The sequence below is a fragment of the Triticum aestivum genome, chromosome 6D, assembly GCF_018294505.1.
Source record: "Triticum aestivum cultivar Chinese Spring chromosome 6D, IWGSC CS RefSeq v2.1, whole genome shotgun sequence".
NCBI lineage: Eukaryota > Viridiplantae > Streptophyta > Magnoliopsida > Poales > Poaceae > Triticum > Triticum aestivum.
The window spans coordinates 47,135,995-47,146,753 of record NC_057811.1 but is presented as its reverse complement, the minus strand read 5'-3'; the positions used below and the strand labels follow the sequence as shown (position 1 = coordinate 47,146,753).

The window sequence follows — 10,759 nt, the reverse complement described above, 5'->3', positions numbered from 1 at the left end:
GCAGCGCGGTGGTCGGGCTCGCGGCGGGCACGCGTGCTGGTGGTGCGCGCTGGCCGTCCTCCAGTCGGGGCTCCCCTGTTCCGGCCCCTGGACGGCGGCGAGTGGCGCGGGATGGCTCTTCCGGTGAGTGCTCTTGGCTGCGGGTGCGGGCTGGCTTCGCGCTTTTGGTCGATGGTTGGGCGGGCTGCGGTTGGTGGCCTCGCGTCGAGCTGCGGCGGGCGCCATGGTGAGGCGATACGGGGGTGTGTCCGGTGGGGAGTTCTCAGTCGGGATGGGAGGCCCCGATGGCCACCCGTCGCCGGTGCGGGGGTGCACCGGTCCGGATGCGTCCGCTCCTCCTCCCCCTTTCCTCGGCTGTGTGCTCTTTGTTGGGGCTCTGGCGATGCTCGAGGCAGGGCGGTTGCTGGCATCTTCATAGGTCGGGGCTGCCTGTCAGGCCAAAGCCAAGGCCTTTGGGTGTTCCCGGAGTTGCTCGGATGCTGGGCGGCGGCCCTGGCGGCGGGAGGCGCGGTGTTCATGGGCGGAGCGCGCGTCTTGGGTGCGGTCGGGCAGCCATGGCCACGTGGGTGGCATGGTTGGTGATGTTTGGCGAAGCATGGTGGTCTGGTAGAGGGTTAATACCGGAGTACATCACTTGCCCGGTCTTCTCTGGCCGACGGTGGCGGCGCCGCGGGCGTCGTTTCCTTCATGAAGGCTCCGTCGTGGTGTTCTCTTCTCTCCATGTTGCTCCGGGTGAAAACTTGATCTCCGTGATCGGGCGGTGGCGGCTTTCGGTGTCGTGCCCTTCTTGAAGGCACCGCCTTGGAGTCCATGCTTCGCCATTGTCCCGCTTCACTTCTTCTCGGTGGCTAGGTCTCGGAAGGTCCTCGTCGGCCCCAAGTGTTTGAGTGTGCTTGGTGGTCGATTGGGTAGTGTTGCAGTGCATCGGCACCCTTGTATCTTGCCTTGGGTGTGTACTCGGATTTGTACTTCTGGTCGATGCTTTATATATAAAGCGGGGCGAAATCCTTTTTCGGTAACCTTTTCCCTTGAGGTGCTTTGCGTCCCTGAGATTGCTGGTACAGCATAACCAGATGCTTGGGCATTGTGCACTTTTCAGTAGAATGCGTGTAGCATCCACACTTGTTGCAAAGCTTAGATTTATCAAACCTGGGATTTGAAGTGCCTTTTCCCTTGCCTAGGTATCTAGATCTCCTGTTCCCATTGCGCTTTCGCTTATGCTCGAAATTGGATTGTTTACCCCGAGAGGTACCATTAAACTTGTGTCTATTTGCAACATTCAAATGGACTTCGGGTAAAGGTTGTGCCCCAACTGGGCACTGAGAGCAATTCTTAGCGAGCAGCTCATCATGCTTTTCAGCCTGAAGTAACATGTGAATAAGCTCGGAATAGACAGTGTAGTTACGAGCACGGTATTGCTGTTGGAGGATCCTATCTGAAGGGAGCATAGTAGACAAAGTTTTCTCTATCTTCTCCCCCTCAGTAGGTTCCTTCTCACAAAAGCGCAGTTTGGAACATATCTTATGAACATCATGACTGTACTCACCGATGGACTTGAAATCCTGAAGACGGAGATGAGTCCAATCATGGAGTGCTTCTGGCAGGACTACTGCCTTCTGCTGTTCATACCTCGTTTTGAGGGCCAGAAACAGAGTACTAGGAGATTCCTCCTGTAAATACTCTGACTTGAGATCTGGATCAATATGGTGCCTTATTATGAATAAAGCAGCATAGTTTTGCTGTTCTGTCAGCGGCGTGGCCCCAGCCGGGAGAGGAGTCTCCGTGGGTTGTATTGCACGCGCTATCCCACGGGATGCAAGACTGATCTTGATGTCCATAGCCCATGTAGGATAATTGTGGCCATTGAGGGCAAGCTCCTCAAACTCTTTGGCAGTCATCTTTGCCTACATGGGAAAACGAGAGATAATTAATTTACGAGTGGTAAATTAAAAACCATCATGCTTTTGTAATAAGAATGCAAAAATTTGATACTCAAGTGTAATCTTGAAAAATTCTCAACCTCAATTGTGTGAACATAACACTTTGAAGATCACTTAGATCTCACGGTAATAGGCTGCATGGCCATTACCTTGTGTATGTTACAATTTAGATATAAGGAATACACGTTGAAGGTAATCGCTTGTCAGGTTGCCAAAGCGTAGACCTCACGGTAAGAGAGGATAGTCTGCAGGTGTGCAGTAGATCACAACTCATTACCTTGTGATTCCAAATGAGATGAGGGAGAAACATTCAAACATTTGCAAGTTTGATATGCGAGAGAATGTCTCAATCGCAAAAACATGTTCTATAAAAATGAGATGTGGTAAACACATGGAACATGTCATTCTTCCCGAATGAAATTCGATACTTTATTTATATTATCAAGCCATTGCATAATATAAACACACCAATAATTACACAAATCCTAAACTAGAGTAAATCTAGAACTGGACTAAATGTAAGTAGCGGTCAAACTAGGTACTAAACAGTACTAAACATAGTCTAAAACTGCACTAATACAATAATCAGTACTAGACTAATAAGAACAGAGAAAAAAATGAAGTCCACGGCCAACAGAAAGGCAGCCAGGGGACCCGCAGGCGCCTGGGCCTGGGCCTGCACGGCCTTTGGACGGCCCAACCGCCGCCGCACCGCATAAGGCAGAGGGGGGAGAGGGCGGTTACGGATAGGGATCGGATAATCCGACGCCCGCACCACCACTCGATCCCCTCCTCCGACACGTCGCTACCAGCGGGGGAAGCGGCTGCCGCCGCATCCCATCGGCCTCTGGTGGTCACCGGCTCGTCGCCGTTGAGCCCTCCTCATCCGAAGAGAAGACGGCGATGGTGGAGGCCTGGCGCAGCGGAGTGGTGGCGAAGCCGAGGTTCGCCGGAGCCCATGAGCCTGGGCGGCGGCTGGGGCAGCGGTCGAGAGCCGCGACAGCGCGCCCGAAGAGGCGGGCGAAGCGCTACTCCGCGCGAATGCTCGGGCCCGCAGTAGCCTCTAGTGGTGGTGGGGGGTTGACGCCGACACCTTCCATCCCTACTCCGAGGTGGATGACGCCGGAGGCGCCGGTGGGCGCTGACACGAAGCCAAGCGCGGCCTCTTCGTCCACAGTGGCGCGCATCGGGACGGGTGCGTAGCCAGGAGGGCCACGGCTCGGGCCAACAGCCTCGCCGGCGGGCGTCGGCGTCGAGGGCGGGAGCCAAGGGGCCAGTGGAGGAGGTGGAGGCGGAGATCAGGGGGGCGATCCAGGCGCAGCGGCGGCCCCGTTCATCATCGGGGTGCTCGGGCCGGCCACCATCCGAGGGTCGAGCCCCATGGGCGCATGGCCATGGGCGCGAGGAGCACCGCTGTGGGTGTGTCCTGTGGCGTGGCGACCCTGTCCCGGGCGTGGTGAGCACCACGGGCGCCTCTCCTAGCGCCACGATGGTCGCGTCCAGCGGCACGACGGATAGCCTGGCGACGGAACCGCCGGAGTCTACCCAGTCCATGGAAACGGCGACCGTAGCGTCGGCCATCCTCGTGGATCAGACGGAGGAAGAAGGAGACGAGGCTCGGCATCTCACCGGCGGCGAGTGCTCTTTCCCTCCCTTTCTTCTCTCTTTTTGCTCTTCGCTGGTTGTTCTACGTGCGTGATAACGTGTTCGAGATCGAAAGTGAAATCTCTATCTTGATTGATGGTTACAGGCGCTACTTATACCATCTGAAGAGACACGAGCGAGAAGGCGTCTATGCGAGACAAACCGCACAACAGTTTGGGCAAGGGGAGATTTTCTCTTAATTACAAATTGTAATTAATTCTAACAGAACCGAACGCCCCTGAAAGTTAGGCACGCAGGCCTTGGGGGACAAGTTAACAAGGACCACCTCTTCATAAGTTTATTACTTTATCCGTCTGGTATTAGTTGTCTTAAACGGATATATGTGTAGCATTAAAATACGTCTTAATACTTTCATTTTAGCGACAACTAATATGGAACGAAGGAAGTATACTAATAAAAAACATTAGTCATTTTTTTGCCGTCAAATCACAATACAACAGCCAGGATTGCATCGTCGTTGTTCATCTTCATCTCCCGCACTACCTCCCAGCCAAGCTATAATCGGCAGCCTGACTTCACAACTTCATTCATCCGTCAATCAGACGGTATGATAAATTGGCGGAAAGAGAATCCGTCAATAGCGATCAATGTTTTTGAAGGAAGGAAATAGCGATCAATTGATTGTGAATCACAGGAATAAAATCTCCTGTTTTCCAAACAAAAAAGTTTTGTTGAATAACCTAGGGTGGGCATGCATCAGTACAACCCATTGGTTCCCTACTTCGACACATTACATTCAGCAGAATTTCAGGTTGTCGCAGCAACTAGCTGATATAATAAATGTAGCATCTTGACAAGTAGAAAAATGCACCTGCTTCCACCAGCACAGGGTGAACTGGGAGCCTGGGAGCTTATAGGGGATTAAATCACGTCTGCAACAAAAACACTGGGATTTGAAGCCCGGAACCACTACACATACCGACAGTTAGTGCTACGATTTCCATACAAACAGAAAATCAAAGGGTTGGGCTGCACTTTGGCCTACTCACGAGCAGCTTGATCAAAGCTGTTGTACCAAAATCGGATTAAAGGTGCAGTATGTATAGCAAGGTTCTTTGAAGCCCTGCTTGCTAGCGGCTGATGGGGGTGTGCATCCGCTCAACGATTCTGTTGATGGCATCCCGAGTCATCACGAGGGTGTCATGCTGCAGGATGCTGTAGACATTGAGGCCCTGCATTTGAGGATGTGAAACATCAGCGCGATCTTCTTGGGTCAAAACATCTGCTGGGAAAACTACAATGGGACTATTCGTCATTGTTAAGCTGCTGAGGTACCCAGACACTTACAATCGAAGGAATGACATTCACGTAGTGAAGATTTTGAGTAGCCAGCTTTAACTTCTTATCAATGTCCCCTCCATCCACCAACAAAATCTTCTTCGTATCGTCCATCTGCTTTATGTACTGCACAATGTTTTTCGTCTTGTGGCTAGGGACTTCTAAGTCCTCAAAGATGCAGAGCTACAATAAAACATGGTCAAGTGAACTTTACATGCATACAAATTTACTGCAAAGAATGGTTTCAAATGGAGAGATCCAGACTGACTCTTGTATACATATATTTGCGTTCAGGATAACAGATGGTCAAGTTTCCTTTGCCACTTTGTGTGCTCGAGAATTTTTGGGAGCAGCACCAGAAGAAAAAAAACATCGCATAAACAAATTTATTGTTACACATTACTTAATAGATTTCAATAGCTTTCAATCTTTCAAGAAGCCATGGAAACAATACCAGCTGAATATTACATCTCATAAGCAACAACCCTAATAAGATTAAGTAAACCGTCTAAGAAGACAAGGCGGTCATAGAAACCATTCTACAAACAGTATTGATCAAAAAGTATAACTAGTCCATGCTCCATTAGAACTAGGTAAGTGGTCTGTTCTCTGAACTTCAGGAAGGATCTATGAAGTACACCCTCCGATCCAAAATAAGTAGTTCAAATTTGAACTAAAACCACATCACTTATTTTTTTGGATCAGAGGGAGTACAAAATATAGTGAAAGGATCTATAAAGTGTAAACATAGCAAAACAGTTCCTCAGGCATCTCATAGTGGCATGCTGATCAACAGCTTGTGCAACAGCACAGCAATTCTTGCATAGTTCTAGCAATAAGAGACATGATCATTACTGTGGCCTGAGGCATACTACTACTAAACAAGGTTCTTGGTTCGATACAGAATTCATTTCGTAGCACAAATTGTTATCTTGGGACAAGGCAGGAGCTAACTACACACAAGAACATCCAGGAAGACACAGAATGAATTAGTAAGGCAGCAGATACCTTCCCCTCAGCTGTTCTAGCAGACAAAGCTATCTTAAGTCCTAGACGTCGTACTTTCTTCTGCAACTTGAATGCATGGCTCCGTGGTTTCGGGCCATGCATAGTTGCACCTCCTCGAAACTGTTTCAGTTTGAATCTGAGTTTAGTTGAAGCCCAAAGAAGATGAGATATCTCCAGAGCCTATTCAATACAATTTATATGAATGGAGGAATGTTAGTATAACCTGACAACCACGCAATGTTCCATGACGTGCTCTTCCGGTTCCCTTTTGCTTATAAGGCTTTCTTCCTGTGCCGCTCACTTCACTGATAGTTTTAGTTGAGTGTGTCCCCTGTGAAAGACAGGTGCATGCAATTATCAGAAGGTGCATTAGAAGGATAGAACTTCAATATCTAAACTTAAGAAAGTAACTGATATTACACAAACATATTATACAGTAGATCACGTGATTTGGGAGCTTGTAAGCGGAAGACAAACAGAACAAGAGATGAGAGATCATAGTGTGCACCTGTTGCCTTTTCGCAAGCTGCCACCTTACTACCCTGTGAACAATATCCTTCCTAATTGGAACGTCAAAAACATCACCATCCAAAACCATGAATCCCTTGTCCTCGTTATGGAAGTTTGTTACTCTAGCTACTAGGTCCTCATACTGCCCTGTAATAAAATATTACTTACAACTCAGCATAATGTGAAGATCACATATATAGGTTTCATTAGCCAATTATGATACAAGAACTATAAAAAGTGAAATCAAGCTCCATCCCATTATAGAAAATCTTGTTCAGTGAAGCTAGATTTTCAATCAAAGTAAGAGTGCAGAGTCAACTAAGAGATCTCTGTTGGTTAGATAAAAATAGAGCATAAGGTGCCACTTTATCCATTAATCCAAAAACCTAATTTTTATAGTCAATTTTCGATTCAAGGCTTTGTTGCTACATTAAAACTGAAACCGATTACGGGTGTCCACTTTAAGCGTTGGCAGACCAAAACTACCTTGTGGCTCACAGCGATGAATGTGTTCTGGGTCGCTGGTGGCACTCCCAAAAGAACAATTACTCCTGATCAGAAGGCATTTAGGGAGGCCAGCACCATCTTTCTTGGAGCCGTTTTGAGTGTGACTGGAGACAAGTTAGTTGACGCATATCTCCATATGCGGGTTGCAAAGAACTTGTTCGAAGCAAAATTCGGCGCTACTGATGCTGGGAGCGAGTTGTATTGCCATAGAGCAGTTCCATGACTAAAGGATGGTTGAACCGACCTGTACTGGACCAGGCCATGAGATACAGTGCATCTCTAAGGAGCTCAAACTCCTGAAGTGTGAGTTACCAGCGGGGAGTAAAACTTGTCCGGTAACTCATACTTCAAGAGTTCAAGCTCCTTAGCGATGTACTGTTATCTCATGAGCCTCATCCAGCATAGGACAGTTTTCAACCATGCTGCAATCATAGAACTACTCCATGGCATACAGCTCACTCCCAGCATTAATACCACTGAATTTTCCTTGAGCGCATCCCACAAGTTCTTGGCAACCCACATATGGAGATATGCATCAACTAAGTTGTCTCCGATCACACTCAGAACGGCTCCGACAAAGACAATGGTGGCCTCCCTAAACGCCTTCTTCTGATCAGGAGCAATCATTCCTTCGGGAGTGCCGTCGGCAACCCAAAACACATTCATCGCTGTGAGACGCATGGTAGTTTTGGTCTACCAATGCTTAAAGTGGACACCATAAAACAGGTTCGGCTTTAACATAGCACAAAAGCCTTGAACCAAAAATTGCTTATTGAAAGTGTTGTTTATATCTAACTCAAGAGAAAAAACATTGTGATAGCAGCACATGGATAAGAAACACTAGAAACACACCAAGCTCTCGGTCTGGTGTCCAGACAGTCTTGCTAGATAGAAGTTCCGGTGGAATCAGCACTTCATTTGCTGGAGCCATAAGAGTAGAATACCCATTGGAGTAGACATTTGGCAAAATCTGTAAATGATGAAAGCTAACTGAGAAGGCAGAACAAGAATCAGATCCCATGAAATATAGCCAAGACACTTAATAGTTAATACATAACAAGATACAGAAAATAAACTTTTGAACATAACACATTGTTGCTATTTGCTAATCCTTACTGAGATAGAACTCAAGCAAGCCCATATTTGTTAAATCATTGCTATCTGGATCTGGAAGTACCTGAGCAAGCTGATACCTAAACCCAATCACACTCAATCAAATGCTACATTTCCATACTAGAACTAGAAGCGACCAAGTATAAAATCCACCACAAAATCTGTTCACAATGTGGTAACTGGTCATCAGTCAGGTCCTAGAAGGAGGGGCAGTTTCAGCACATACATCTATCGACACCAAACAAGTGAGGGACAAGTTCAGTTATCCAATGGCGCACAAGCCGGACGGCCATATCCAACAGCTGCTGTTACTTAGCATCATGTCTTAATTACTGTTGATTGTAGTTCAGTTAAAACAGACACTCTGTTTAGCCATTTAACTCTACTGTTCTGCCACTGTACTCATGGAAGCTGTTCAGTTATCTATGCCTCTCAAGTGGTGAATGAGAAGTAAGAAGAAAAATTCCCCGAAACTAATTTCCTAGAGTAGATAGCAGCATAGGCGATTTCTTCTTCCCATATATCAGGAATGTGACCCAAACCCCTCAAAAAATCAATGCCAATTGCTCCACAAATCCCGACTGATTGATGGGATCTTGGTACCATCCCGACGGACGCGCCCAAATCCATACTTTCTAAACCCGGCGTAAACCCTACATATCCAGCGAGCGAAATGCGGTCTCACGTATTCGAACTGGCGGAGCACGTCGCACTAGCCTCACGGAGAACCAACGCGACAGAAATGGGGAGGATGGGGTGCAGGAGCCAGACCTTGGCGAGGAGCGGGGTGTCGCGGCCGGCGGGGCCGAGCTGAGGCGGGCAGGCCACGGCTCGGCGCAGGAGGGACGCGGCACGTGCGAGGGCTTGCATCGGCTGGCCGCGTCCTCTCCGCCCGGCTCCAGCAAGGCTAGGCTGGTGGTTTTCGCGGCGGCGGCGGCGGCTGACGGGGAGGGAGAGAGGAGGGAGCAGGAGGGTTCTGGAGGGGAAAGGGTTGACGGGTCGGGCTCGGCTCTGCCTGGCTGGGCTGCGTGTTTTTTTTAGATCAACAGGGAGGGTTCCCCGGCTCAGAGCTGGCCAAACGGGCCCGCCCGTGCTAATCGTGCCTTTCACGGCACGGCCCACATGGGCACGATTAGTAAGCGGGTCGTGCCGCGCCAGCCCACACGCTGCACCTAGCAGCCCAAGCACGGCCGAGAACAACTAGTTGGTGAGCGCTCCGTCGGGAGCCTCCCAACGATCACTTGACACGCTCTCAACCGTCGGCCTGCCGTCATGTGTCGCACTCTGATCGTTTCCTCTGGATTTTTTTATTTTTTCACACGTGTTTTCGGCTTTTTAAACATTTATTTTTCTTTTTGACTTTTTTGCTTTTTGCCGGTCTTTCTTAACTTTTGAAAAAAATCCAAAAAAATTATGTGTAAAATATGTTTTTTTCTTCTGCGAGAGGCATGATTTTGCTTCCGCAGGAGACAGTTTTGCTTTCGCAAGTGGCACGGCCATGCCTCTTGGAAACAGGGAAAAAAGTGTTTTTAGTTTTTTTGTTCCGCGGGAGACGCGGCTTTGCTTCTGTGAGAGGCATGGTTGTGATTTCGCGAGCCTCTCGGAAATTGAAAAAAAATGTGTTTTTTGTTTTTTCCTTTCGCGAGAAGAACGGTTTTGATTCCGTGAGAGGCACGGTTGTGCTTTCGCGAGAGACATAGCCATGCCTCTTGGAAACGAAAAAAACGTGTTTTCTGTATTTTTTTCTTCCGCGAGACGCACAGTTTCGTGATCATGCCTCTTGAAAACGCAAATAAAACATGTTTTCTGTTTTCGTCCGCAAGAAGCAAGCCTTTTTGCTTCCGCAAGAGGCACGACTGTGCTTTCGCGAGAGGCACGGGCGCGCCTCTCGGAAACGGAAAAATATGCATTTTTTGATTTTTTTTTTCGCGAGTGGCACAGTTTTCCTTCCGCGAGAGGTGCGGCCGTGCCTCTTTCAGAAAGGAAAAATATATGCTCCCAGTTAGGTTTTCCACTCATCTTTTTTTGTGAAAAAAAGTTTGTTAAACCTATCAACATGAAATCTAATTTTAAAGTTCTCGACGCTAGGAGTCCAATGATGAAAAAAGGTTCAAAATTTGGACGCATGGTTTAAGAGATAAAATGTTTTGAATAAAGGATGTACGAAAGAAGAGAAAACTCTCAGGTTGCGACAAGTGGCATGCATGCAGTGCGCTATTTGTCGCAACCTAAAAAGGTGGGAGTGATCTTTAAAAAAATATTCCTTAATTAGTTATTTCGGGCATGGCCGCTTACCTAATCGGGCCGGCCCGTCGGCATGCCAGGCACCGTTGGGCCGTGTACTTTCTGCCTGCTGAGCTATAGCCTATAAATATTTAAAATCTAGAAAAAATAAAAAACTAATTGTGTAGTGTCGTACCAGCCCGCGTGCCCCCCCTTCGCTCGGCCCGTTTAGCTCATGACGTGCATGTGTGCTAGCGGGTCAGCCCAGCTGGCATGACTAGGGGTGTAGAGCGGCGCCCGATCCGGCCCGCTCCACATGCAAAGCAGATTTACTTTAGTTATAACTGCTTCTCTCAGATTTAGTTCAATTTGAACTAATTCTGTACTTATGCGGGACTTTGCGGGATGCCCGCTTGCATCCCTAGGCACGACCCATTTGGCCAGTTTACCGAAAAGGCTTTCGCCCCGCTTTATATAGAAAGCAACAAACCACAAGCATTCAGTACAAACATACA

The 10,759-nt window shown here is 48.1% G+C and overlaps 1 protein-coding gene across 2 annotated transcripts; it reads right to left on the bottom strand.

Annotated features, from left to right (window-relative positions):
* Positions 1-4,193: 4,193 nt before the first annotated feature.
* LOC123143437 (50S ribosomal protein L4) lies at positions 4,194-9,041 on the bottom strand. Of its 2 annotated transcripts, none has more exons than XM_044562366.1 (7): positions 8,793-9,041; positions 7,761-7,878; positions 6,400-6,548; positions 6,115-6,222; positions 5,892-6,011; positions 4,893-5,066; positions 4,194-4,777 (listed from the first exon to the last, which is right to left on the bottom strand). In XM_044562366.1, the coding sequence occupies exons 1-7, from the start codon at positions 8,889-8,891 to the stop codon at positions 4,676-4,678; spliced, it is 870 nt and encodes a 289-aa protein (XP_044418301.1). In that variant the 5' UTR covers positions 8,892-9,041; the 3' UTR covers positions 4,194-4,675. The 2 variants fall into 2 exon arrangements, with proteins under 2 accessions (XP_044418301.1, XP_044418302.1); XM_044562367.1 differs by having other exon boundaries at positions 7,761-7,898; positions 8,793-9,004.
* Between the last annotated feature and the right edge of the window lie 1,718 nt (positions 9,042-10,759).